Below are 27,603 nucleotides of genomic sequence, written 5' to 3' on the forward strand. Positions count from 1 at the left end.
TAAAGTTTTGGATCTGTGCCTTCCAAGAAGTAATTTTATTATATTAGAATTGATTTTGTAAACACCTGTATGAACACAAATACATATAGTAGAAGGGTGGACCTCCACCTACACTTTTAAGAAAACATAGATTTGATATTTCTTCTTACAATGGCATACTAAGGAAAGAGGCAAGCATTTCACATGGTCCTGCATACTTCCTGTGAGCCATTCCAAAACCATTATATTTACATGTTATTCGAACACATCAAGGTTCTTATAAAATGCTGTCCAGCTCTTATTTCATGTTCTATATGCCTCCCATCCCATTTATTACCTAAAATAATATAAGGTAGTAAATGATAAGTGGTAATCAGGGTCTAAAAACCTCTAGGAAAAAGTATCATTGTGTTTACATATATCAATATGTACTTCCCCTTGCTAAGGTGCTATCTTTAAATACAGTATGTCAAATTGTTTGTTAAAAACCTCTGAAATGAAGCAATATGTAAGGGATAACCTATAAGAAGGCAAACAGATTATCCCATCTAACATCTCATTTTTTTACCTCACTTCAATCAATTGGATATCACAATGTTTTTGGAATGGAACATGTTAAAACAAAATAAGAATCACCATTCCTATTCATCCTCATTGCCAAGAATCACCACCAAAAATCAAAATCAAAAGTATCAGTATTTTATTCTAACAATTAGAATCATAAACATGTAGGAAAGGTTGCCAGTTATCCGTGTGCCTGCTATACAGGAGCAATCAGACATTCATCCCATGCAGAAAAAGAGAGAAGATAAATAAGATTGTGTGGGAGAAAAAGGAACAGAGCAGGAAAACAAGGGGAAAAGGTCGCTAAGGAAGATTAAAAACAATGAAATGTGAGAAAGAAGATATAAGAGGGCGTACAAAGAGGAAAATCTGGATATTCATTTCTGGGGAATCTATAAATTAAATGGGAAGATGTAAAAAGAAATTAGTAAAACACTGAGAGGTGGAGGAAAGTGTAAACCCAGTATTAGGATAATTTTAGCTTCTCCTGTCTTCTGGAGTAGGCGGTTTTGAACGCCTGTGAAAAGATGCAGACAGAAAAAAATGAGCCTGTCTGCACCCTTTCATGGGGATTCAAAGACTACACTTGTAGCAGGCTATAATCACTACAGAGAAAACAAAAATTGTAAGGTATTACAAGAGCTAAATTCCTGTCCACTGGTACAACCGTCACATCTCTAGTCCTTCTTATTTGATCTAGTCATACACCATTATAAGTGAACTTAAAGGTACTACTTCAATGATAGCCTATAACTTGCTACAACAGTGTTAATACAGAATGTGTGAAGAAGCCTCTAAAAAGAGTTGTAAAATGGCTTTTTAAAAATTGGCAGTATTCTTCTTTATTGCAAACCCAATGATTATGTTATTATCCATCACATAACAATATGCGCTTCAGTCATCTTTACAGTTCATGAATTAAAAGGCACTGGTTCCTTGATATAAAAATGAAACTAGCAGTATGTTGAAGATCAAATATATGAATAGATAAGTTAATAGAGCTGAAAATTCTAATTCTAAGTGTTTTAAACTCTCTCTGGGAGTTCACTCTCTTAATGAATTTGAGAACTTTACAGAGATGCTTTTCAAATCATTTCTCTTCTCATTGCCTGTGACTGACTGTGGTACAAAACTATTCCAGCAATTTTAGATTTCCTTAATCTCAACATGTCTTCTCTGTGGTGTACTAAACTAGTCTGGAGTGGTTCCAATCCATTACTATAGTAAAGGCTTTAAATGGCTGTATGATAATATATTCTGGTATCGTAACACATAGTGCAACCATAGTAAAACGAAGAAAGAACAAAAGGTATAGCATATAAGATAAGATCAGATCACTTTATTAGCCATATTTTTGCATTAGGAGTTCATCTTTTCGCATACCCCAGCTTGCTCTCCATGTGGCACAGACACAAAGACAGGGAGAGAAGCTTGGGGTCAGAGCACAGGGTCAGCCATTGTACAGCACCGTTGGAGCAGTTGGGGTTAAGGGCCTTGCTCAGGGGCCCAACGGAGTAGGATTCCTCTGCCGACTGCGGGATTTGAACCGGCAACCTTCCGGACACAGGCACAGATCCACTTAGCCACAGTGCCACCGCTCCGCCCAAATATAATAACAAAAATAGAACTGTACTCTAAAAGTCTGAAATCACTATTGGGATTTAACCTGCTGACCTTTCCCATAAACCTACTGACAACAAATCAGGCATTTCTGACTTGTGTGCCAGTGGAACAGTTCCCCTGGACATTCCCCCTAGTTTGCAAACATTCGATTTTTCTTTTTTAGAAACAATCCTTCCATAGAAGCAAAATGTATAATTTTCCAGGACGAATACAACAAGCAACATAAAATATGAATAAGTGCAAATCCAAAGCTGATGACTACAGCTTTCTGTTTATATAACTGTTCCATGATCTGTGGGCATGTGGCTTGTTATGTGTAGATGCCATAAAAGAAGAAGAACCGACATGATAGCAAGAATTTACTTTTATGACAGCTATAAGTTTCACCGCTTAACTTCAGCAGACAGAGGGCAATGGCTAACAAATACTGGCTACACAGTTTGGAAGACAAAGAGAGGAAACAGCTCCCTGATTGTGGAAACAGGTGTATTATGCCCACGATTTTCACTGACTGGCCCCCGAAAATTCACTGGACTACTGGACTATCAATGACAGTGCATCTATAGTGTCACCTCAGCATGAGAAAAAAGATACAGACAGCTAGCAGAACAATCTGTGACACAAAGGAAACTAACTTTAGTGCAAAAGCAACTGTTTAATTGCTCAATCATTGCACTACAGGTGCATGTGGAGGTTATTTATTTTGTGGAAGAATTCAACTAGGAAGTGCAAAGATTGCAACTACAAAAAAACAAAAGAGGCTGTATTGGTGCAACCTGCAGCACCAAGATTCCAGATGTGAACATCTGTTTTCCCATTGGACCTACTGGTGGGACACTATTTCCGTACCCCTATATAAAGGTCCAGAATGATTACGAACAGTAGATCACTAAAATCATTTCTTTTTCATTTTTTCATTAGCCATTCCAGTGCAAAACATAAGCTGAAATTTATTTTTTAATTTTATTTATATTTATTTATGAAACATGTATATTTAGTCTTATGCAATAAAAAATGAAAGACTCCGGGCCTAATTTTAAAGCTGTCTAGCCTCATTTGCATATTGCCATCGTGCTGTGCTTACTGTGAGGATGTAGGTTTAATCTCAGCAAGGGAACAATAAAACTACAGACTTAACTGCACGGAATTTGAAGGAATTGCGGGACAATCAAGAGTGAGACATTGTCATCACCAGAAACATGCAGAAATACATTCCGGCTTTAAAGAAAACTCAGAATTCACTTAAAATAATGTTAAAATTTTAAAAGTTAAGAATAATACAACCTTAGCAGTAGACCTTTAAGACTTTTTTTCTGTACACAGTTATTAATGTCTTCCACTACAAAGTTAAAAATGATAATGTAGCAATCCAGCTGAGAGCAACTGCTCTCTGCTCTCTCTACAGCTTTAACCTGTATCTGAGAGTTTAAACCAGTGCTGCACAGATGCCTAGGCCTTTAAAATACTAACTGCTCAAGTCACGAGAGGGAGAAAAGGGCTCGATAGCTCCTCCTGCACAAATTCTAATCCACTCACAAGGCTAAAGCCAAGGGTAAAATTAAACCAGTAGTCTATAAGGATCACTGAGGTCAACACAGGCATTTCAAATGGCCACCTGAGTTTTCTCAGTCTACTGGGGATGAATCTACTGCTGTGAACTCGGTGAAGTGCAAAGAAGAAAAAGTGCAGGACCACAAAGTCGGAGAGAAATGTAAATCTGAAATTGGGTATACACCTGCATGGTGGCAGATGCAGCCATGTGATCTCAGATATTATTGGTGCTTTATCACTTACACAACTGGATCAGTGTCTCATGTGAGGTACAGAAAACACACATTCATGTGGAAAGGCGCGCAAGGATTAGTGCCTTCTGATATGATTAAGAAAATACAGAGAGGATTTAAAAGAAGTTAAAAGATGGATAGTTGATTGCGATATATAAGCTTAAAATGAAGACCCCTAAAGAGGAAAAAAGATTGACCTAGCTTGAAATGACACAGAGCCTTATCATTCTATGTATTAATTAATTTGCTTAACTCAAAAAGACATTTCACATTTATTGCAAATCTTAATCTCTTGATAATTCAGATACCTTGTAATATTGTGACCTTTAAAGGCCGGTGCTGTGAGAAGAGCCTGAGAAAAAAATCGATCCTCACACCTGACACCTGTCCACCTGACAAATCACAGCCTGAGTCTCTGGAAGTCATGGTCCAGCACATTGGCAGCATTAGACCAAGCGGCGTGCTGAGCCCCATCCATCTCTGATGCCACATCATTGCCACTGGCTAAGCTGTGGTTGGCACCACCGATGGTGGCATCACACTCGGGGCATATCCTGCTAACCATGGCTCCCCCGCAGTCTCCAATGGCATAGACATGACCATTAGGGCACTTGTACCAGTGTCCCTTGGGAAGTCCCATAGCCTTGACAATCATAACTCGCTCTCCATCAGAGATACCCAGCCCACTGCGTGGCAGCTGGGCATCCAGATCTTTCATGGCCTGCTGTGCTTTCTGCTCATCTTCCTGAGTGAATGGCGCGGTGCCCTCCAGAAGCTGTCGAAGGGACAGCACCTGGGCATGAACCGTGGCACTCAGCACCTTCCTGCCTGCATGCTGGTAGCGCAAGTTCAGCTCTGCCAGACAGGTAAGCCTCTGGATCTCAGCCTGAAGGTCAGATGCCTGCTGCTCAGAGAATGTCAAGTTCGGGTGCTCCAGCCACTCCAGACATTCACCCACCCGCTTGAAGAATCGATCCATATCGTCAACAGACATTTTCTCCTCTGCTTTGCACAGCTGACCAATGCGATCATAGAAGGCAATCTTGTTCTCCAGTATTCCCAAGTCCCTTAATGTAAGGCTCGTCTCCTCCAGCTGTTCCTGGAGCCGGCGATACTCCACATGGAGATAGAGCTGTAGGGCCACCTTGTCTTTGAGGAGCCTCACCAGAGCCTTCTGCTTCTTCTCGATGGCGAGTGGAGAGCCATGAACCTGGGCTTTCACCTTCTCGATCTCGGCCAGGCTGCGGTTGACAGCAGTGCCGTAGCGCAGGCTCCTGCGGATGGGTGTGCGACACCTGGGGCATTCTTTTAGTTTGATGGACACATGCTCGTTGTCTTCCCCCGGCCCTTCATCCATGTTCATGTAGTGGTCCATGGCGACGGACTCCACCAGATGACCGCAGTCTTCCAGCTGGACAAAGTAAGCTAAGGGGTCATCCTCGGTGCCAAAGAAGATCTCTGTCACTTCATTATGGTGGCAAACGCGGCACTTGTCTGGGCAGGGTTCCCCACACAGTCCGATACAGGGGTGCCCACAGGAGAGGGCCTTGTTGCAAGGCTCATTGCAGGGTGGGCGATCACAGGGCTCATGACAGAGTTTGCTGCAGCGCAGGTGCTGGCAGAACCAGAAACAGGGTTCCACGCAAGGTGCACAGGGCAGGCCACATTTCTTCTTGCAGGCACTATGCACACAGCGGTTCTGGCAAGGCAGCCGACAGGGGGGGCATTCTTGGGTGCAGGGCTCCCTGCACTCATGAGAACAGATGAGTGGACGCCGACAGCCCTGACGACAAGCCTCGTGGAAGCGGCCCTGGTAGCAACGACCACAGGTGCCCGGGCAAGGGTGGCCACACTTCAGTTTCTCACTGCACTTGACCCTGCATGCAGGGTGCCTCTGCCTCTGCCCTTCCTCTTGCTTGCTGAAGTAGCAGGCATCTTCCTGCTCATGGCCGCACTGTAGTTTTATAGTCACCATCACCAGGCAACGGGATGTGCAGGTCTCCCCACAGACGGAATCACAGGGGTGACCACACCTCAGTATCTTAGTACATGGAACCTGGCAGATAAAATCCAGTGGGTCCTGGGAGCAGGGCACCTTTTGCTTGTGCCCACAGTACGGGATCTCCTTTTCCACAAGGACCTGGCACTCCTGGCATTGCTGGAAGCACAGCCCTGGGCAGTGGTGGCCCTGCTCGCAAAGCACCTTCTGGCATCGCTTCAGGCACTTGAACTTCTTGTGATCCGCGTCATACGGGTGGCACGCACGGGTACAGACGTGGCCGCACTCCAGGCGGAACTCGCAGGGCCGGCTGCAGCCCCCCTCGGGGGCCTGCTGGAAGTCCTGGGCACAGGAGACCATAACGCGGGTGTCTGGGTGATTCTGGCAGCACAGGATCAGCGAGCGGCCAATCTGCCCCCTCTCCCGCAAGGTGTGAAGGATGTTGCTCCATAGCTGAACCTTCCCAAACATGCCCATGTTTCCGATGCAATAGAGGCCCTTCTTGGCACGGGACAGGGCCACACAAACCCGATTGGCGATCTGAAGGAAACCCACTCGCCCCTCTGGGTTGCTGCGGACCAGAGAGAGCAAGACAATGTCGTTTTCCTCCCCCTGATACTTGTCTACCACATGGACCTTCACCCCAGCGAACTGGCTGGCCGGCAACAGCTTGCGCAGGCAGTGCAGCTGCCCGGTGTAGGTGGTGAGAATGGTGATCTGAGAGGGCTGGTAGTCCTGGCACATGAGGTAGCGGCACAAGGCCACGAGGAACTGGGCCTCGTGCGGGTTCTGGTGACTGCGGCCATCCTGGATCTCCTGCTCTGGGAACTCGTGCTCCACAAAAAAGAGGTTGGAGAGCAATCCCTGGCACAGAGACAGACAAGGGGACAAGAAGACAAGTTGTTTGAGGTCAGGGTGACCGAGCTTCACATGTTAAACCACCTAACAAGAGGTTCTTCCGGCAACCCTTCACACAGTGATTAAATGTTTAATAATAAGAAGAATACATTAAAACTGAATTGCCAGTTCCTTACAATCTTATTTTTTATTTGTAAATAGGAAACAGTATTTGAACCATAAATGTTATTTTTTGTAATTCAAACATTAGTAATAATTGTTCTGGACAACTGAATGACTCACAACTCAGCATCTCAGACACAGTGATTTTTAACTGTGATTAATGATGAGCAAGAGATATTTAAACAGCAAATTTAATTTGAAAACATTCATGCATTCTTAAGAGAGGATTCCCTCCTCAAGCTGAACAAACTACAATTAATATTTTTTCTAATAAACAATCACCTGTTTTCTGCCTCTATGAAAAGTTGTAAAGCAGTTTGTGACAGGCTAGATGTGACCGTATTGATGCGATTCATTTCAGGTAATTTTTTTTATTTGGATTTGAACAGGTGCATAGTGCCATAGCAGGTAGCACTGCTGACTCATTGCTCTTGAGTCCTGGGTTTAATGTCAACCTCAGGAACATACAGTGCTGAATTTCCATGTTCTACAGCGTTCTACAGTTTCTTCACAAAGACGTGCAGGCTAGGTTAATTATCCTTATGTGCTCGTGTGTGTCATGTGATCTGCTGCCTGGTGGCTTACTGTTACTCTTACCAGGAATAAGTGTCTTTATGATAATAGATGAATCAGAATATAATCACCTACTATGAGTTCTGGAAACGGTATACTAAAAGTGACAAACAAGTGGACAAGTAATGCATGGTCATCTCTACAGCCCACAATCCCTTTTGGAACCTGTAAACTGACCTTGATGTTGTCATATTCCAGTACACTGGGATGGTTCTCCAGCTCCGCGTAAATGTGGGGAGTCAGAAGTCGAGCGATTTCTGGCCTCATGCGGTGCTGATTGAGTGAAAGAGAGAAACGGTTAGGGTAAATAAGGATCATGATAAGAAAGGCAGATCAACATAAACAGAAGCATTCTTTCTAAGCTAACTGTCTTGTAAAAACATCCATCTGGCCCAGTCAATTAAGGCCTTGATTTTTTGTGAGCTAGAGAGGTCACAGAGAGAAAACATTTCTTATTTTTTGGTTTAAAAAGTTTGCAAATGGAAGTGGTCAAATGGAAGAAATATTACAGAATCTAATAGTTTATAAAAGTATTGAAAAAGACTGCTGTGACATACCTAAAATACCTTGGTTTCCAGTTCCGCACATTCACAAAAAAATTACTTTTCCAAGCAATTAAAGTGAAGATCGCTGAGATGTAGAAACTCACAAATACTAAACAAATCCTGTTCTAAAGAACTGGATACATAAAAGTTTTCAACTACATGAAAAATAAACCAAGCATCTAGGTAAAATGACATGAGACTACAGGGAAACCTCTGTGGTGCCTGTAAAAGGGGGAGAAGGTTGGATGACTCTGCCTGAAGTTCCTTGTTCTCTCCTCTGAGCAAACACATGATTCAGTGCTGTGAGCCTTACCATGAAAAATTAATTTCAAACTGGGTCAATATAACCCAATATCACCCTCTTCCCTCATTGGTTGATCATTTCAAATAAAAAAATAGAATTTCATTTTCAAATATTTCACTAAAGGTTAAGACATAAAATAGGATTTTGTTTTCTTTTGTAATAGGTCGCTTATTTGCAGCACAGTCCTTTTCAGATTAGTTTCATTATGACGCTAGCTGGCCAGATCTCTGTTGGCATCTCTGGCCCTGAACAACGTGGGTCCGAGTGACACTGACCTGGTAGTTGAGTCTGACGTAAGGGAAGTCCAGCTTGACCAGCCTCTCAAACAGGGACACCTCCAGGTTGAAATTCTTCGCCAGCTCGTACACTGTGGCACTGGGGCGCAGCTGTGGGCACGAATGGCAAAGGTTAAATGTAACTGCAACTGAGACTCAGAAAAGCTTTCCTGTGACCTCAGCATGCTAAATGTACATGGTGTCACGCCCTGTACACCTAGAGGGCGCTGCTCTTCTTCCTGTTCCTAGTTCCCTGTGATTATTCATGTCTTTCCGGTGTGTCTTGTTGTGTAGCCTATTTACTTCCTGTGTCTGCTCTGCTCCTGGCTCAGCAGGGAGGGTACGGATATCCTGAGACCCGCCTAGCACCAGGTCTCCCCATGTCCGTAGCCTGAGGGCAAAGGTTTCTATACCGACATCGTCTGACCCCCTGAGCCTGGGCTAACCTCCATGTTGCCCCTTTCAACGCTACACATAGGGTCTCTACTGCCCTCCTGGCCATTCCACAGCTTGCCCTTCCAATATCCGCGACACATGGTATTTCAGCACAGGTTTTTAATTTACATTTATTTATCTTGCTTTTGTTTATAGGTTACTTTACAATTCCATTTAACTTAATTACTTTTAAAGTCTTTTACTATTGTACAGTACCATGGTTTACCAGTGCTATGGCTTATTATTGCATATGCTGATAAAATGACTACTTACAGTCTATTACTGTTACAAGCTATAATGGTATCAGCACTGCAGTAAATCGCAGTAAAAGCAACAGGGAGCCCAGTGAATGCAGCATCAGACAATGAAACATGAAGGTGAATAATTACATTATAAACTTTAATGGCTTCAACATTATTTGCACAGAAATCTATATGTAATAATATCAATCCATAAACCATAGTTCTTTTCACACTGAGGTGCAGATTTGGCAATAGGGATTGTTACTACTATACAGCACAGCAAGTGTAAGCCATTGATGTCTTCCCTTGATCCACAGTTTTAGCTATATTTACCTGTCTGTGCTCTCTGATCAATAGAGATGCTCTGTGAGGGGATCTGTGCTTTATGGTCCTGGTGACAATAGGAAGAATTTTGTACCAGCTCTGGGCACCCTCTAGGTAACTCACAGCAATAAATAAGCGTTAATGAGGCTTACAGCTCATCTGCCCTGTTATTCAATACTGCCTGAGCCCAGGGAACACTTTACAATTTTCTTTACAAGAGGTTAAATACAGGTCTCTTCTCCCTCAGCTCTGGTTGTTAGTACAAACCTGTTTCTCTGTCACTTTTAGAATCTCTCAGCTCTAGTGACTAATCTACAATTACTGTATTACCTATCTTCCTCCCTCAATGTCTCTAAGCTCTAACAATTTGGTGCATCTCTCTGCTTCTCTCCCCTGGTGCCTGAACTGTGTCCAAACCCTACATCCACCTGTTATTCCAGCAGATAAAACACATAAAAATAACTTATTATCACTATAATATGTTAAGTTTGAGTCTCATTTGTTTGTATGTTCAGATCTCAGTTTTAGAAATCTGGGCACTCAATGTCATATCAATTGAGAAAAATACACATTTTAAATTTTTACAAATTATCAGATTCTCTGAGATATGGTAGGACCCTGGACATCTTCATGTTTGTAAACTGTTTTTTAACTGCTTTTTTAAGAAACCCCAGAAACTAGAAAACTGAGATGGAAGCAAGGATATTCACCTTAGCCATGAGACCTTTAAATGTCAAAAGCCAGGTTGATAAAAAAAAAACTGTGAAATATAATTTCTAATATTTTTAAGTCCTGTTTTCTGACACAAGTTAATTTGTTCCTCTAGAATGTGTTTAAAAGCGTACTTTAGCTGGACAAATACAGATTAAGTGAGGAAGCCACTTTTAAAGGCACTATTTAAAATGTTTTTTATTATTACCGTTTAATTATTGTTAGAATTACGAATCTGAAACTATTGAAATGACCTCTATTAACAAGGGAGCAGTAGATTAGGCGAACACACTGGGGAACTTTGCCTGATCTATGATTAGTAGCCTGAAGCTAGCCCTGCAGCTTTGGAACAGGACTGGGCTCTACGGGGCCTCACCTGCTGGTGGTCTCCGATGAGGATGAGATGCTGGCAGGCCTGGCTGAGCGTGGTGATGGTGTGGGCCTCCAGCACTTCGGCTGCCTCCTCCACGATCACCAGGCGGGGGCGCACCTCCTGCAGGGTCCGGCGGTACTTGGCGGCTCCGGTGGTGGTCATGCCGATGACCCGGGCCTCCTTTAGGATGCACAGGTCCTCCCGCAGCCTGATCTCCGCCAGCCTTTCGGCCGCGTCCTGGTACACCTGCTCGGACTGCAGGGCCCGCGCCCGCATGTCCGTCTGGTAGCGGCTCAGCCAGAGCCTGGGGCACAGAGATGAGAGAGGAACAGCGGGCAGTGCCATCTTCTCCCAGTGTTAAAGCCAGGGCCACATTAATGTTCTTGTAGGCCTTGGGCACTTCTGGTTCGAGGCCTCTTGGGTAGATACATTTTTATGCGTATATCAATTTCTATGGGTAGATGGATGATCAATTATCTTCATTCAAATAAAAAAAAAGGTCAAGATTTTTTTCAAGGGCCCTTTAGTTGTCATAAGCCCTGGGCACAGTACCTATTGTGCCAACTGGATAATATGCAGCACATCCGTCTCTCTTTGAGGAAGCACTGCTTTGTCCTAATGCTGAGCAGTGGCTGCCTGAACTGCCTCAGCCATGGAGTTCAAGCTGTATTTAATTTGCTACCAGGTGAATGGGTATAGTTCTCCGTAAATGTAACATGCACTTTACAAACGTCTGTACAACACTGTGACTACAATGCATTTTCTTGAACTCGATAATGTGCATCATTTAAGTTACAAGTTTCTTCCTCATAAGACATTTTTCTTGCCATTCATTTCAACTGGACAGACATGTCAATGTACCTTGCTGTAATGTCTTGGCTGAAAGACTAGTTAGTATAGTAACCCCTGTCACCATCCTAGGATGGACTCAGTTTAAGAAGTTCTGGTCCAGAGGGAGGTGTCTGACTGAACTGACGATACCACCCTAACTTCTCTTAAAGCAACGATCTAGCCCTCACTGCACATTATAGATTGCTTAACAACTCTACTGCTGTTAAGTGTATTTTAATTTGAGTGGTGTACTGAATTTAATTTTTGCACTCTGAACTAGGAGGCAGAGGTGTACCTTGCAGGACCAAGAGAAATGTAATACCTGTCTGGGTCGAGGAGCTATTTTGTTGATATCAGACCCTCCGTAGTGCCACACTAGCACAGATCACTATTTGTAAGAATTCTGCTTTGAGATGTGCAACTGACTGTTCAGCAGTTCCACGTGTATGTTGTTGGCACTACATTGTGCCCATGTGGTGAGACTGTCTGCACTCCTACCTGTACAGCCTCCAGCGGTCCTTCAGGTTTAGCCTCCAGATATCCCACACTGCCATCTCCTCTTGCTCACTCATGGCCGAGCTTTTCGACAGCTCCCAGCGCACACGCTGCTTCATTTTTTTCTTCTGATCACGTGTTATCTGCACACACACAGACTCACACAGTCAGGCACACATCAGCCACATAATCTGGAGCTGTAAAACCTCACCAACTCCTTTTTTTCTGCTGCTCCCTTTCTCCCTCTAGTAGGCTGTACAATTATGCTAAATAAGACAATAATAGTTACTGCAAAAAAAAAAATACATTGCTACACCACTATAGTCCGCCCATACCCTAATCTCTTTATCCAGTACAGGCTGGCAGGACTACTGTAGTATAAAATAAAATATATCTGAGCAGACCCAGAGCGACACTGATCTCCTGTTGCATTACCTACACATACCTCAGGCTACATAACCTCCCTGTCTGACTGAATAGATTGTTCAACATGCAAAATACCAAAGGTTTAAAAGTGTTCTGGCATCAGCACAATATATGATTTTGGTAGAGTTTTTTTCTACCAAAAACACGAAAACTTTACATGATCTTTATTCCAATTCATAACAATGTTTGACAACATTCAGTGACAATAATGTAATCTGTACTGAAATCTTATAATAAAAAAACACCCAACCATAAACTACAGCTTCTCTGGCCAATTGGCAAGGGTTCTGCCTGGGGTCAATACCTGCCAGCCCTCCTGGCTCTGTGTTGGCCCTCTTTCCTCATTCTTGTCCAGGTTCAGGGCCAGCAGCATGCCCGCCAGCTCTTTGATTGCGAAGTCTGCTTTCTTCTTCTTCTGCGCATGACCACGGAGCTCCCCCTCCTCGATTAGGCGCTCTGCCTGAATCAGCTCGGCTTCCTCCTCCACCTCTATCAGCTCCTCCTCTTCCTGCCCAGGCTCCTCCTCTGCCTCCTCTGAGAGATGGGCAAAGAAGACACAGAGGCTGCAATGCTGTGCTTCAAATGAGCTCCTTCCTTAAAAGCAGCGCCCCTACTCTGACCACAGCCACAGTGGTTAATCCCCCACCCATCTTGAAGTCAGGTTACCCATCATTTATCAGAGGTTCCTTACCAGCATTGTCAGCAGGTGCCTCTCCTCCAGTCTGCTGGAATTCTGAGGACCCCAGGCCCAGCCACTCCAGGATTAAAGACTGCTTCTTCCCATAGCGCTGGAACCCATCCCACAGCTGCACACAGAAGCAGACACAGAAGAAATCAGTAAGCTGACACATCTAAAGAGCTGCCTAGACAGATGCCCAGAACATTATCATTCAAGAGTATGAAACTCCAGACTTTTGACATACCCAGTCAAGTGTACAGATCCAACAAATACCCCAATGCAGAAATTTGCATGCCCAAAGTGCAAGGGGTAAATAAAAAGGGGGATGAAAATCAAAATCAAATCCCAACCAGAACCAAAAACCGAACCAAACCATAGGAACTTAAATTAATGAAATAGAAGTCAATCTGAAACAGTTTGTGTGCTAGGATTTATATGGCCTAAAAACTGTACCTACAAGAATTATATTCTTAACAGACAATTGTAATTAAGTTTGAGCGTTTTCACTCATGCAAGCATTTTTGGTGATGATCAGAAACACCAAGGGAGACACGCTGCAGAGGGGCACGGACACTTGTACATACACATACGGCACACAACAGCACGCCGACAGACCATGCCAACATGTGTGCCACAAGTATGCTCGCCCTAGCGCAGTCTGCTCACTGGTTGCTGGTTGAGGCTGTTCCAATGTCTTTCGGAGATGAACCTCTCCAGGAACTGCTCGTGCATGATGCCTTTGAGAGTGCACTCCAGCTGTCCCGCCTCCTGTCGAATCCGCTGTTCTGCCTGTGCCAGCTCCTTAGTAATCTGGGCGAGGAAGGGGAAAAGAGGTAGAAGGGCAGGTCATTGTCTCTCAGCCATTTATGTTGCATCAAATAGCCCTTTCCTGAGGAAGAAACAGTGGTGTAGAATACTTTACTAAAGCACAGTGCTTCTCCACAGCTCCAGCCAATTCTGCAGCTCACCCTGTTCTTTTTCTCTTCCTTGCTTTTCTCATGCTGCTGAAGTATAGTACTTCAGTTCTCCCAAAGGCCCCCTGTCAAGGCACTCATCCAATTCAAAATCCTTGATCTTACTTCTGTCTTCGGTTTCTTATCTCTCCCTTCACTTCCTCTCAACCACCTCTCCTTTCTCCCACTTCCAGAGTCCATGCATTCTCAATCTTCGCCCCTCAATGGTGAAATGAACTACCCTCATTGTCCCAGATTGCTCAATAACTGACCACCTTTCTGCACCCTCAGACAGCACCTGTGGTCTCTTAGTTCTTAGTGAATGACTACTGTATTATGGGAGTTGCATAGTAGTGGGTAAATCTTTGGATTAATGACTGACTGGTCATGGATTAAAATCCCTGCTGCAGACACTGCTGTTGCTCTTAAATAAGGTACTGTACTTTACCCCAGTGGCTCCAGGCCACCAGGCTATATTAGTGGGGACCAGTAGTGATGGGGGTAAATCCCTGTGATGGTCTGATGTCCCATCCAGGGGGAAGTCACGTGCTCTCTAGTCTTGGTTCTTAGATTTATAATTTCCAGATTGTTCTATTTTAATAATACTAATCTGCAATTCAAAACGTTCTGATCCTAATACAAAAGGAGGCAACCACATGTAGCCTTTATCTTGAGTACACTGTTTTGTAGCATTGACTTTTTTTCCTTGAATATTTATAATGTGACAATCTTAGAATTTTATAGAACTGTATTTACATCAAACTATGAAGTAACACCATAAACAACACACAGTTTTCCATTTGTGAACAACAATTGAGTCTTGTCCAACAAGGTCTGATCTTGATGTGTCTGTTTCTAGGCAGAGTACGGGTCACATGAGGCCATTTGTTTTTGAAGTACAGTATGTAGGCTTCAGGCAGTGTGCAAACACTTAATTTTCACAGCCATTACCAACAGCATAAGGCCAAAAACTGTCAATGTTATACCTTGTGTGTTGCTTACCTCACTTTGAAGTTATGAAACATTAAGAACTAAAAAAGATTAAGTGGCACCTACACACATTCACATATTAATTGCTCCATATGTCCTCCTTTGAATGTCTTTAGATTACAGCAAAAGCTCTTGATCCCAACTTTTATGGCAATTAAACTGCTTCTTGAGGCCAGATTATCAGGACTGCCATTGTGATATATGAAAGAAAGTTCAGTACAGTAGGTGAGTACTAAAGAGGATCAATCAATATGAAATTAGTCCATCAGGGAATACTGTAACACAGTCTGACGCTTCCTATGCAGAATACACTCTTTGTGAGATGCCTTTTATTTAGTCTACCCACTTTTAAAATCAGACGCCATTACTGGTGGACGCCAATTGTGACACACTGTGTGTGGTACAGCCAACCTCCACTGTGCTCACCTCGAAATATGCCCGGCGGAGGTGTGAGGGTAGGTTCCTGCGGAAATTGGAGCCCCCTCTCAGCTCCCTGAGGGTGAAACGTTTCAGGATGTCGCTGTTGCTGCGGCCGCCCACCCTTACAATACCCGAATCCAGGAAACCATGGATTCCTGCAGAAGGCAGAGAGGGGAGTCTGAGGTGCTTCAATTAATTTCATTCACCTGACACCTTTACATTAAAATGGGCTGCAATGAGGAAAAGTACTTTTCTATTTTCATCCTATTAATCTGAGCTGCAGAAGTGTTAGTCACAAGATACAAAGGTTAGATAGAAGATGGAACAAAAGAAACAATTAGCCCAATGTAGCCCAACTGCAGATGTCCAGGGAAATGGGTATAGAGTATAGACAACAGTCAATAGGCATGAAGCAGGAAAAACAGTAATTTCTACTAGTGTTGTCTGCACACCTGAGCCTCAAGGGTGCTATGGCGATAGTGAGAGAGAGTGCAATGAGGATTGGGGGTGACTGTTTCCATCAAAGACAGAACTGAAAGAGAAAGGAGCTGGAATACCAGAAAGAGATAGACAATGACAGCCAGATATGGAGGAGAGGAGACACAGGGGAGAGACTGGAGACAGGACATGTGAGGGACCAGAGTGCCAGATGAGGGCCTAGTATTGGATATGAGCATAAGGGAAGGGAAGCACTAGAAGTGTGAGGAGCAGAGGAATCACTTGGAAGAAGTGACCTGATCATCGCAGAAAGGACAAGAGAAAGCAGGGGAAAGGGAGATAATCAGCTACCATAAAATGTTTCAAGCAAAATGATGAGAAGCAATAGACTGGTAGTGAACAATGAGAGCTTGGTAAATAAATTAAGATTTTATTTTCTGGGTTGCGCTTAGAATGACACAGTTGCCAGGAATTGTATGTTTTAACAAATATTCATCAGACAGGAAATGTTTCAAAAACAGAGTAAGCCTAATAGAATATGATTATGGTATTTTAAATTACTAATAAAAAATATTTTTAATTCACCCTGTCAGCGTGTTATCAACAGTGTAGGCTTGAAAGTGTTTTGAACGTGGGTGACAATGATGCCCTGCACAAGTCATGTTTAAGCCCTCCCTTTTCCCTCATAGGGCACTCCATCCTATTTAAACTAAGCTCCAGAACCACATGGTTTACACAATAAGCACTACTTATACCCCTATTCCCTAAATTCCCTACGTTTCCACTCCTGAAGAACAGCGGCTCTTACCTTCCAAGAACTGGTCGAGCGCATGGTTGGTGTAGCAGACCACCAGGATGGGAGGGGTCTCCAGGTCATGCCGCCACACCTGGGTGTTATTCAGCAGAGCACGAGCGATCTTCAGACCCACATAGGTTTTCCCTGTAAGTGATCAAGACACACTAATCACCAAACTTCCAGTATTATTATTCGTGACTGACTTGGTGATATGGCTAATAATTTCACCCATGGCAGCTTTGTTACTAGGGAGAATGCAGAGCGAGCTCTTGCTCAAAATTAAAACAATTAAACAGTAGATCCATTCACTTTTTTTCACCGTGTCAGTGTCAGAGGACCTTGGTGGCTAAGCTATGAGGTACAGATGTGTTTTGTTTCCTAGATTTCCCAACACCTAGTTTGGTGTTATATCTCATTAGTCCTGGAAACAGCTGCTCATGTTCCTCTGAATTGTAGCCTTTCTATTGTAATTGAGCTCCAGTATATATGGGAAACAGGTCCTGTATTGTTTCCTCTGCCACTAAAGCTCTCAGTTAAAGTAACTGATCAAATTATTGCCTCAGCTGTATACATGTAACAAACCCTTCCAAACCCTTTGCAGCTAATGATTTAAAAGGCTCACTTGATACACTTTGCAACAAAAAACTGCACAGTCTTAAAAGAGGGTTAAATCCATCCACATAAAAACAGGGAACAGAGTGAAAATCAAGAAGGCGCATGGCACTGCACAGCATTATGAAGCACTATGAGCTTTTCCATTTTAAAAGTGCTGCAGGCTCCAGTACAAACTGTGGAGAAAAAAAAAACTTGAGAAGACAAAAATCAATTCAATGTTATTTCAACTACATGTATCCATCTCCTTATAACCATGTATATGCCAATAAAAACACATCTTGGCAAAATTTGCAGTTTAAATAAAAACAAGTACTCTTTTTTACCTTGAGGGTTTTGGAACTATTCAATATGTGCTTTGATCAGTGCAAAATGTAATATGGTAACAGGCTTCCAGAGCTTGGTACTGGCTAAGACAGCAGCCTGCTGCCCTTACAAAACCTGAATACTCTGCAATGTGTCTCTTATTTGTTTCCATAAAATCAATCTGGTATCTTTGTTCTGAACACTATGGCACTAACGTATTACCCAGATAATTTCGTAAAGGCAGCATTTAGGAAGAGCATCTCCAGACTGGGCTAGTGTTCCCGTCACTTTGTCATGCACAAGCCACTTGGTTTCTCTGTCCATTTACCATATTTTACAACAAGCGTTACCATGTGAAACATTTACTACGTTAAATACTCTGGTACGGTATTATTGCAGGCAAGTGATAGAATGCCACAAAAACTGCAGTTTAAATGGAAATGAGAAAGTAAAGCAAAGCTTATCTGAAAACCATCCTACTGGCATTGCTTACCGGTGCCTGGAGGACCCTGTATGATTGCCAGCTCCTTGGTGAGAGTCAGTTTGAGTGCCCTCATCTGTGATTCATCAAGCCCCAGCTGCTCCATGCTGGGCCAGGCAAGGGGATCTAAAGCATCGAAGGGCATCAGAGGAGCCTTTGCACTTTCCTTGGGTACTGCAATGGCCGAGAGGTCATAGTTCCCTCCCATAGGCAAGTAGGCAGGTGGAGACACGTCAGACTGGCACTCGACAATGTACCTAGATGAGGATACGCGCAGTCTGGTAAGTACAAGTACAGTCTCAGTCTTCTTAAACAATCCAGAATGGCTTACTATAGGGAAACTAGCCAGTGCTGCCTCATCTGGGACACGTGATGGAAAAAGATGGGGCTGAGCCTTATCAGGATTGATGCACTCTTGAGAATCCTAATGCAACCATAAATGCTGGACTCCAGTGATTATCCCTAGCATTGCTAAAGACACCAACTTGTCCAGTTTTCTAGGTTTTATTCCACTTGACTAGATTCATATCTATTTTAATAATTAAACTTTTTCATTTGTTTCCAACTCTTAAAATTTTTGAAATAACCACTAGATGTGTTAGCAGTCACAAATGCCCTTACATTGGCATATAATGTCAATAGATAATAGGTTAATAGGTGACCAGGTCAACAATACACCAAAGCGGGCGGGATGCCACCTTTGAAATTTAAAAATTCAGCCCTTCAACCATGCAATCATATTTTGTTCAGATTATACTATTCAGTTGCACCCAAACAACCAGCCAGGATAGCAAAATACCATCAATGTGGCAAACCTTAAAGATGGGTACTTGTTAATTTCACATGTTGCACTGTGACTTAATAAGCAAAAGCAGCTGGTATTACTGAACCAGCTTTACTGGGTTTTGCACTGGATAACCCAGCCCTGGTTAAAGATGAAGAGTATCTGTATCTGCAGATTTAAATGCAGTAATTAAGTCACCAGTTGAACAGAAGACTAGGACGAAGGAACCCGACAAACCTCTGGAAAGGCATGTCATCTCCGGTCATTTCCTGTAGCCCCTCCAGGACATGACGATAGGCCTCAAAGTAGGCAGTGGTTTCCACCATGAGGAAAGAGTGGGAGGCCTGCACCCCTGCGAGTGCCGCCCGGCTCTCCCTGACAAAGCTCAGCTGCACCTGGCCCTTGCACAGCTCAGCAGGGTCCCGGTCTGACACCGTGGCGAACAGGAAGGTGTCGAAATTGTCCCGGGACATGCAAACCAGCGACCCATACAGCAGCCTCTTGGAGTTCTGCCACCGGACAAACTGAAGGGGGAAAATTAAAAATAATTCACGACTGACGAATGATGGTTCTACACTTTTGCAGAACAATTGCTGGTCTCCTTTAATCTGGCCATTGTCAACTGGAGGGTGTTAAAATGTCCCCAAGGTACAGGAGTATGCTGTGTAATGGCTAACCCTCCATATGTGCCTTTTTATAATCATACTGACCAAATGGTTAACTGCCTCTTTAGCAGAAGGTAAAGTGTCTGACTTCCAAGTTTGTAAAATCAAATTAAAAGCCCATTTAGACTAATTCTAGTCCTACTCCTTATATAGAACACTACAATGATATCCTGGTCTACAGGGAATGCTTTCTGCTCTGGCTGTTTTGTCTGCATTGACAGAGTGCTGAATTTCAATAGAACAAATAATGGTAAATTCTGCATTTTTCCTTTGTCATTCCAAACAAGACAGCTGTATGTGATGTGTGCTTGCCAAGTGACCAAAATGAAAGCCCCCTTCATGAGACCGACTCCTTAAACCCCAGGTGCTGAACCTGACTCACCTTCAGTGGACGTGGGTCGAACTGCACTTTGTAGGCAGTGCCTGTTGGGGTGCACAAGGGAACAAGCAGCCGGGTGTCAAAGTAGACTCGGATGTCATCAAAGCGCTTCTTCTTTAAGGGTACCTGAGCCAGGGTGTGTTCTTGGTAACTCTGAAGGAGTTCCCGGATGCCCTCGCGCAGGGGGCGGACAAAGTCTTCTCGCAGGAGACGGAAGTGCGTGTCCAGGTACAGGTGGAGATTAGGATATCTCCGGGAGGTGACGTTGGGACGCAAGAAGGGCTTCTCTTCCTGGTGGATCTCATCAGGATTGGGGTAGATGGTCATAGTATGGTAGTCCCCCTCCCCAGGTGGGGCGTCCTCGTCAGGAGTCAGGAAGGTGTAATTGTCAGAGCGTAGGGTACCGTCCCTAGCCTTCTCCTGAAGGTGAGCAGTAAGTCCTTGAATTTTATCCAGGTTCTGCTCTGTCTGGGCAGGAACATCCACCCCAGAAGCTCGTAGGCCATTGACTGTTGGCTTGAGAAGGGCCACCAACATAGATGCCACCTGGACAGAACTGGCTGGGAAAATACTGACCACGTCTGACAGGAGACTTACAATATTGTCTAAGTGCTTTGGGTATTGTGCCCGTCGAGCAGGGATGTGATCAGACATCATGCCAACAACATAGTGGGGCAGGACAGTCCGTAGAAAGCCTGAGTCCTTTACAGCCCCAGCTAAGTGCTGGACAATCCTGCGATCAGTTCGTGAGCCAATGGCTTTGCTCAGGACCTGGACTAGAAGCTGCACCATGTTGTGGCCCATTTCTGGCTCCTCCAGCAGAGCCCGCAGCCCTGCACTGGATGACAGAGTTATAGCCACCTCCGAGGCCTCCTTTCCAGACAGTTCTTCCAGGGTCTTGTACCCTAGCTTGCGGACCTCTCTGTCAGCTTCCAGTCCCCCTTGATCCCTCCCTCCTCTACCTCTCCCACCCCCTCTTCCTCTGCCTCGCCCCCTACCCTCACCTCCCTCTCCTCTACCCTCACCTCCCTCTCCTCTATCCTCATCTGCACCCCTGTCCTGTCCTCTTCCTCTGTACCCATTCCTGTTCTCTCTCCCTCTACCTCTATCTCCTACCCTTTCCCCTCTTCCTCTCGCTGCCTCCCCATCCCTGTCCACTCGCCCTCTACCTCCATCCCCCACCCTCTCCGCTCTTCCTCTCGCTCCATGTCCGTCCCTGTCCACTCGCCCTCTCCAACCATCTCTCTCCCTCCCATCATCCTGTTGGTTCCACCTTCTCTCTCCCCCACCTCTTCCTCTTCCTCCAGGGGCTTGGTTGGGCACCCGGTGGTCACCAGCACCTGGACACAGACACAGTGGAAATGGGGGGCTGATGAGTGGAAGCAAAAAACCCTTGCAAGTATGGCAAACAGATATAATGAAATAAAAATCGTTCAAACATATTTGAGAAGCATTTCATTATTATCCTTTCATAAAAGTATTGAATTGTAACTAGGAAACAATGGTCAACTTAACAATGATGTAGCTCTTAATTTAAATGTGGAATTATTTCTGTTTAATGGCTTCTTTAAAATCCCTTTCTGTCTCATAGTACCCCAAGGATTATGAAACCATGAACCATCCCAGAACTATTTGGCCATGCATCATTTTTTTCCCCCCAGAGAGGAAGCCCACAGCATAAAGTAACACAAATACAATACTAGACAGAGGGCTTGACACTTCCTACACTGACTTCCACTGATTACACAGCAGGCTCACAGGCACTCTAGCTGGCTTCAGACCTACCTAACTTGCAAGAGCATTCGTCCAATTGTGCCAATGTCCCTGGATAATCCTGCCACTACCAGCTAAAGATTTAGCACAGATTAAAACTGGTCATCTCTGACCTGCAGTGCTAAATCTCCATTTCAGATCTAGATGATTTACAGACCGAGCCATGTGAAAAAAAAAACAATTCTAGCATGAAGTGTCTTATGAAACCACAATTACCTCTTCTGTGCTCTACGTTGCCTCTTCCTCTCCCCCATCTCCTGTTAGGGTTGTCACCATTCATATTTTCTGACACCCCCTAAATTAGGCAGTGGGAAGATCAATTCAAAGACTGCTCCTAAGCGCTGATCAGCAAGGCAATTCCTGCAGAAACCGAGGGAGAGAAGAGAGATTATATTGTTCCAGACAAGGTTAAGAATATAGACTACAGACCGAGCAGGATAATCAATAAATTAATTGAACAATCATAATCCCCCAACTGTAAAGATTATGCTATGAATATATCTGAGCAGTTGGTATAATTACAGGTGCATGAGATCTTTGTTCTCTAGCAGAGATTTAGCATAAATAATAATTTGGTGATAAATCAGGCACACTGAATTAAACACATTTATTAATAATCACAATGACACATACCAAACAACATACCACAGAAAATACAAAATACATGTTACTCTATTTACAAACAAGGCATGTTGGAGACCTACATCCTTCCGACCAGAAAAACCCCAAACTGCTACCATGTATTCAAAATCCTATACAACACCTACACAGGCCAACAAGCGAGACATACCTGCCTTCTAAACTAGACAGAATATGACATACAGTTAAATACCTCTACATATATATCCAAATCTGGATGCTATGAAGCCAATGGAAAACCAATCTCCATATTCTAATAATGCATCCACTAACCAGGAGATACCAAGGGATTCTCTGTACAGGAAATCGTTAAAACAACTGAATGGCAAGCTCTTTTAAAAAGGCTCAAATACTACACCCAAATCTGTTCTTAACAATTGCACCAGACAAAGACCTCCCTCCTCCAGTATCTCACTTTTCTTGCTTCCTCTCTCTGTCCATCCTCCCCTCTGTCTCCTGCCTCTTTCTTTCCTTTCTCCCCTCTCGCTCTGTTGATGAGTCTTGTCTGAATGATTTACCAGAACTTAATTAACTAAGGTAAATCTTACTATTTCTTTGATCAATCAGTTACAGACGCCCTACAACTCAGCAAGCACTGTTCCTTCCTTGCCCTGACGTTCCTATGAACTGCAAATGCTGACATTAGCCAGGTGTTTGACCATTGTCTTTAAAAATAAACTTTATTTAATATAGCGCCTTTAAAGGTGGCTTCTCAAAGCACTTTATAGAATGAGAATAATTTGCAAGAATAATTTAAATCCTAATACACCTCAGACACCCACTTCCACAGCTGTAACAACACTGACTCGTGTAAAATCAAATATATACAGTACCTCTGCATTAAACTAGCCTAAAATACTAGACAGAGGAAATGACACTTCCTGCACTGATCTACATTGATATCACAGCAAGCTCGCAGGCCTAACGATTTCATGCACAGGAGCGTGTTTTTAACTTATAACTCTTTCTTGGGTCATATGATTAGAGATAACAAATTGTTGTCCTTTTCTGAATTATTTCATCAAACATCTCTTCGAGCAAAATAATTTGTAAATTACTAAAAATGTAAAAGTTTACTGTCTAAAACCTTTCCGTTAAGTGAATTAAAACAAGAACTGGATAATTACAGCAATAAACTATTGCAGACTAATATACAAGTGAAGGCTAGAACATTTTACAACCTTCTTAATGCAAGGTCAGACAAGTCTATTTATAGGTGTGTCTTTTGATAGGTGTATAGCAGTGGACAGCTGATCTCTGTGTAGGTTCAGAGGACATAGACTGGGATACTGTGTGGCATTATGTTAGTTATCCATTTAGTGCTATACATAAACTGCTTCAGTACAAAATTTTAAATAAACTCTATTATACCCCAGAAAAATTGAAAAAGATGAAGTGGCATAATACAGGAATGTGTTCCAAATGTAACACACATAAAGGATCATTATTGCACTTATTATGGTATTGTCAGCACATACAGTCATTCGGGACCTCCTCCACAATGGGGAATGCTCTCGGGCACCTAAATATCTCAATTCCACTTACTACCATTTCATGTATCCTTGGTGATTTATCAAAGGTTAAAGTAGCTATTCAATATAAAATTACTTTTTTGACTCTTTGTATTATTAAAAAAATATATTGCGAAAATGGGTGGACATTACAGGACCGTCGTACAAGAATGGATTAAAGAGGCTGTATCACAAGTTAAATTTGAAAAGATTTAATATAATTTACAGGGGAAACGTAATGAGTATAGGAATGTTTGGGGTCCATTAGAGACATATTTGAATGGCACTGGTTGTTAAGAATATTAGTTCGAAGTTTTTTTTTAATTAATTTTTTTGTGACTGTAATTTTTTTTGTTGTTATTGTCTAATAAGAACAAAAATGAGAGAGTGAAAATAAAATACAAAAAAAAAATAAAGAAGTCCTCCAATGTTGGGGGGTGTGGAGGCGGGTTAAAGAAAGAAAACTTCTAACTCTTTCTTTATAAAACATAAATCAGTGTCAGTAATCACTTTAGGAGTCAGTATCAGATGAAGCCCAATCTATTAAAAACACCAATAAGACCTCTTTAGCCCAGCAAATTATTTTTTTTAATTTTATAATGAAAAGTAGTGCCTCATTTAAGATTTATGCAACCTTAAAGACAATATATTGGCTGAAATGTATTGATATTATAGTAAGGAATAAATAAGCCTGATTCTTTTTTTCCATGTACAAAAACCTGCCAATGTTTTCTTACGGTAAACTCGATGAGTCACTGCATCAAGTTGGTACAGTCTCTGACATTTTACTGTAACATACTGTATTACATAGTTTACTAAACAACACATACTTGTTGCATAAACCAATGGCAACACAATAATCTAAACATTCTATTAAGATTTAAGCCTATAAAAAAATATGTTTATGTTTTACAAATAAGTTTTTAAAATATGTAGGTAAAGCTTATTTAGGTTATGGAACAAACACAATTTGACCTCATCTTGTTATACAGAAAATGTCATTCAAACTATCCAAGGGCAGGTACATTATTTAAAACAATAACCGTCTTATTCTCTGCTAAAAGTTGAAGAGGGGTCCACTGGGTAGTTTGTCAACTTTTCTTTTCAGCTTCTAGAGCACAGAGTGTAGACATAATTATAACAAGACAAAACCGACTAAATGCAAGTTTTGTTTTGTTGCACTGAAATTGATACCACTGGTTGTTGGCATGTGGTTTTTACTAACAGTATACTTGGGTCCAATATATTAAATTCACGTTTATTTTTTTCCTCTGAAAGACGTAGCATTTTATGTGTTGTGATGATATTTCATTGACCTCTCTGCTAAATTGTGTCTTTTGCAAATTGTGTCTTCCAAACATTCATGGCAATTGACAGATTGCAGGTCTAATCTAGATAAACAGGAGCTGCTGTAAAAATAGGCAACTTCAAGCTTAGCAAATTAAATAATATTTGAAATGCACCGATATGTAATGATCAAATTTAAAATGAAATATGCAAATAGTAATGCTTCTAGTATGTTTAAATTTAAACATCCTAGAAGCATTACTATTTGCATATTTCATTTTAAACTTTAAATAATTATATTTTAACATCTAATGAAAACTTTATCATTTGGATTAAGTGTATTTGAACCCATGCCTCCCTGCCACACTAACTTCTGCACTTTTTATCAGTGTTCCAGTTTTAAAAGTTAAATCGGCTATAGGCAGTCCACAACAAGCATCCTGAAATAGTTTTGTGGCATTTTACAGCATCAGTAGCTTGCTTTCAGCAAGTTTCAGCAACGCAGGTGAAAACTTTGTGCTGTGGTTATTGTTTTATCAACGGATTTGTTTAGAGGAGAAAAAAAGTCTAGTTAAGACGAGAAGAAGCAATACAAACATCTTTGATAGACGTTGCATCAAAATGATCAAAATGAAAGTTTAACAAATCCAGCTGATCTGCCAGATTCTTACAAGGCAGCATGGGAAAACTATCTGTTAAAGAGACCAACACTATTTGCATATTACAGAATTGCAATATTTTCTGCTGTTTTCCGTTTTTTTCCAAACACACCCCCAGTTCTTAGAATCTTACACCCACTCTTGCCCTGACTCATTAGCACACAGAATCTCCCCATGCGTGCACATCAGACCACAAACCATTCCCAGACAAATAAAACAAAAGCATATCAACTCAGCTCAGCTACACAAAGGGAAACACAAGCAAATATACGCTTAAATAACTTCAGACCTCCAGTCCTTGAGAACTCAAAGACACAAGACAGGAACAAAACAGAATCTCACTTTGAAATTTGTTTCACTTTCCATTTCTCAAGAACTGCTGTCAGTGTATCTGTTACACGGAATTTCCAAGTAAGGAAACCCCGTCCTCTACAAAAGCAGAAATACTGTGCCTCTTTGCCTCTTAAAAATGCATGTGATTATATTGTTACAAACTATGGGAAATCAAGAAAATAAAATAAATAAACCTGTATTTGGACCTGAGCTATAGCAAACATTTGTGGTACATGAGTTCTTTCTTCTCTTTCACAGCTCATCCAGAAGAGTAATAAAACCAGAGTGAAACTTGTCAGATTAATATTTATCGGCAAAACACAACTGCACAACACAATTATTTATTCAATTGCTGTTTCATGCTGGTACAGTAGTTTCCTAGTTGCTAACATTATGTTCATTCTGTCACACGCGATGTTGACATTTTTCCGCAGACGTATATCAATGCATTATAGCAAGATTCCCTTTTTATCATTTAGCAGAAATATAATGTACAATTGTTTTTGAATCAACGTCGGCGTCTGTTATGGTCCTGGCTGATGTGTCTGTACTGTCAAGCTTGCTATGCAATGAGTGTTAAAAGCTACTCTGACGCGTACTGTACCCAATAGGGTGAAAGGGTTCAAAGTGGGAACATTAGAACACCATCAAATATCGTTATCGCTATGTCGCTGAAATCAATAATTAAACATATTTGAAATACAGAAACGAACTGACTAACCCTTTTTTCTTAAGGGTGAACCGGTGCCCAGCCCGGTTATGCTTCCGCAATGCACTGACAAGTACCATGCAAAAACAATGCATACTCATCTCAGAAGCTACATAGACCAGAACAAGTTTTTCCTGTTTCTCTCGATGCACAGAAACAACTAGTAAAAGTCTAACCGAGTACGGCTCGGCTCGGTCTCCACGTTGGAGTTAAAGCGTTAACGGGTGTGTTAGCTTTGACCCGAAGAGAGAAGTACATTCTGCCAAGACATTAATAAATAACATACCTGTTTAGAAAGATCTCATGTCGGGTGAAAAAAACAAAACAGTGTCAGAGAGTGTACTGTTCAGATCCCCCATTTAGGCTTCATTTTTCATATTTAGCTGAACCTTAAATCGGGCACTCCAGTTAGCAACAGTAAAACAAAGTAGCTTTAATGATTCTGTAAACAAAAAAAAGTCTCCGACATTAGCCGTAGTGGGCTGGTTTCTTCTCTCCTTCTCCTTTTCTCGGATATCTCATATGTTCATTCGAAGCTGTGGTGTTGATCTAAAACTCCTCGTCTCTTGCTGGGGTTATAATTAGTTGTCTATCCGGGATATTCCTCTTCTGATGCTCTGTGCCCGTCCGGTTCAGTTTCGGTTTTCTTTTTTCGTGAACTGCGTAACAGCGTCATCTCACACCCA

The 27,603-nt window shown here is 42.4% G+C and overlaps 1 protein-coding gene across 1 annotated transcript; it reads right to left on the reverse strand.

Annotated features, from left to right (window-relative positions):
- On the reverse strand, positions 1-27,584 carry znfx1 (zinc finger, NFX1-type containing 1). Its single transcript, XM_088607648.1, has 15 exons — positions 27,204-27,584; positions 21,996-22,139; positions 20,010-21,346; positions 19,200-19,486; positions 18,191-18,435; positions 16,792-16,923; positions 15,552-15,700; positions 13,849-13,992; positions 13,195-13,309; positions 12,808-13,037; positions 12,081-12,220; positions 10,755-11,055; positions 8,667-8,777; positions 7,720-7,815; positions 1-6,813 (listed from the first exon to the last, which is right to left on the reverse strand). Exons 2-15 carry the CDS (start codon positions 22,057-22,059, stop codon positions 4,351-4,353), a joined length of 5,814 nt encoding a protein of 1,937 aa, XP_088463774.1. The 5' UTR covers positions 22,060-22,139; positions 27,204-27,584; the 3' UTR covers positions 1-4,350.
- Positions 27,585-27,603: the final 19 nt, after the last annotated feature.

Source organism: Lepisosteus platostomus, chromosome 15 (assembly GCF_059453375.1).
Source record: "Lepisosteus platostomus isolate fLepPlt1 chromosome 15, fLepPlt1.hap1, whole genome shotgun sequence".
Taxonomy (NCBI): domain Eukaryota; kingdom Metazoa; phylum Chordata; class Actinopteri; order Semionotiformes; family Lepisosteidae; genus Lepisosteus; species Lepisosteus platostomus.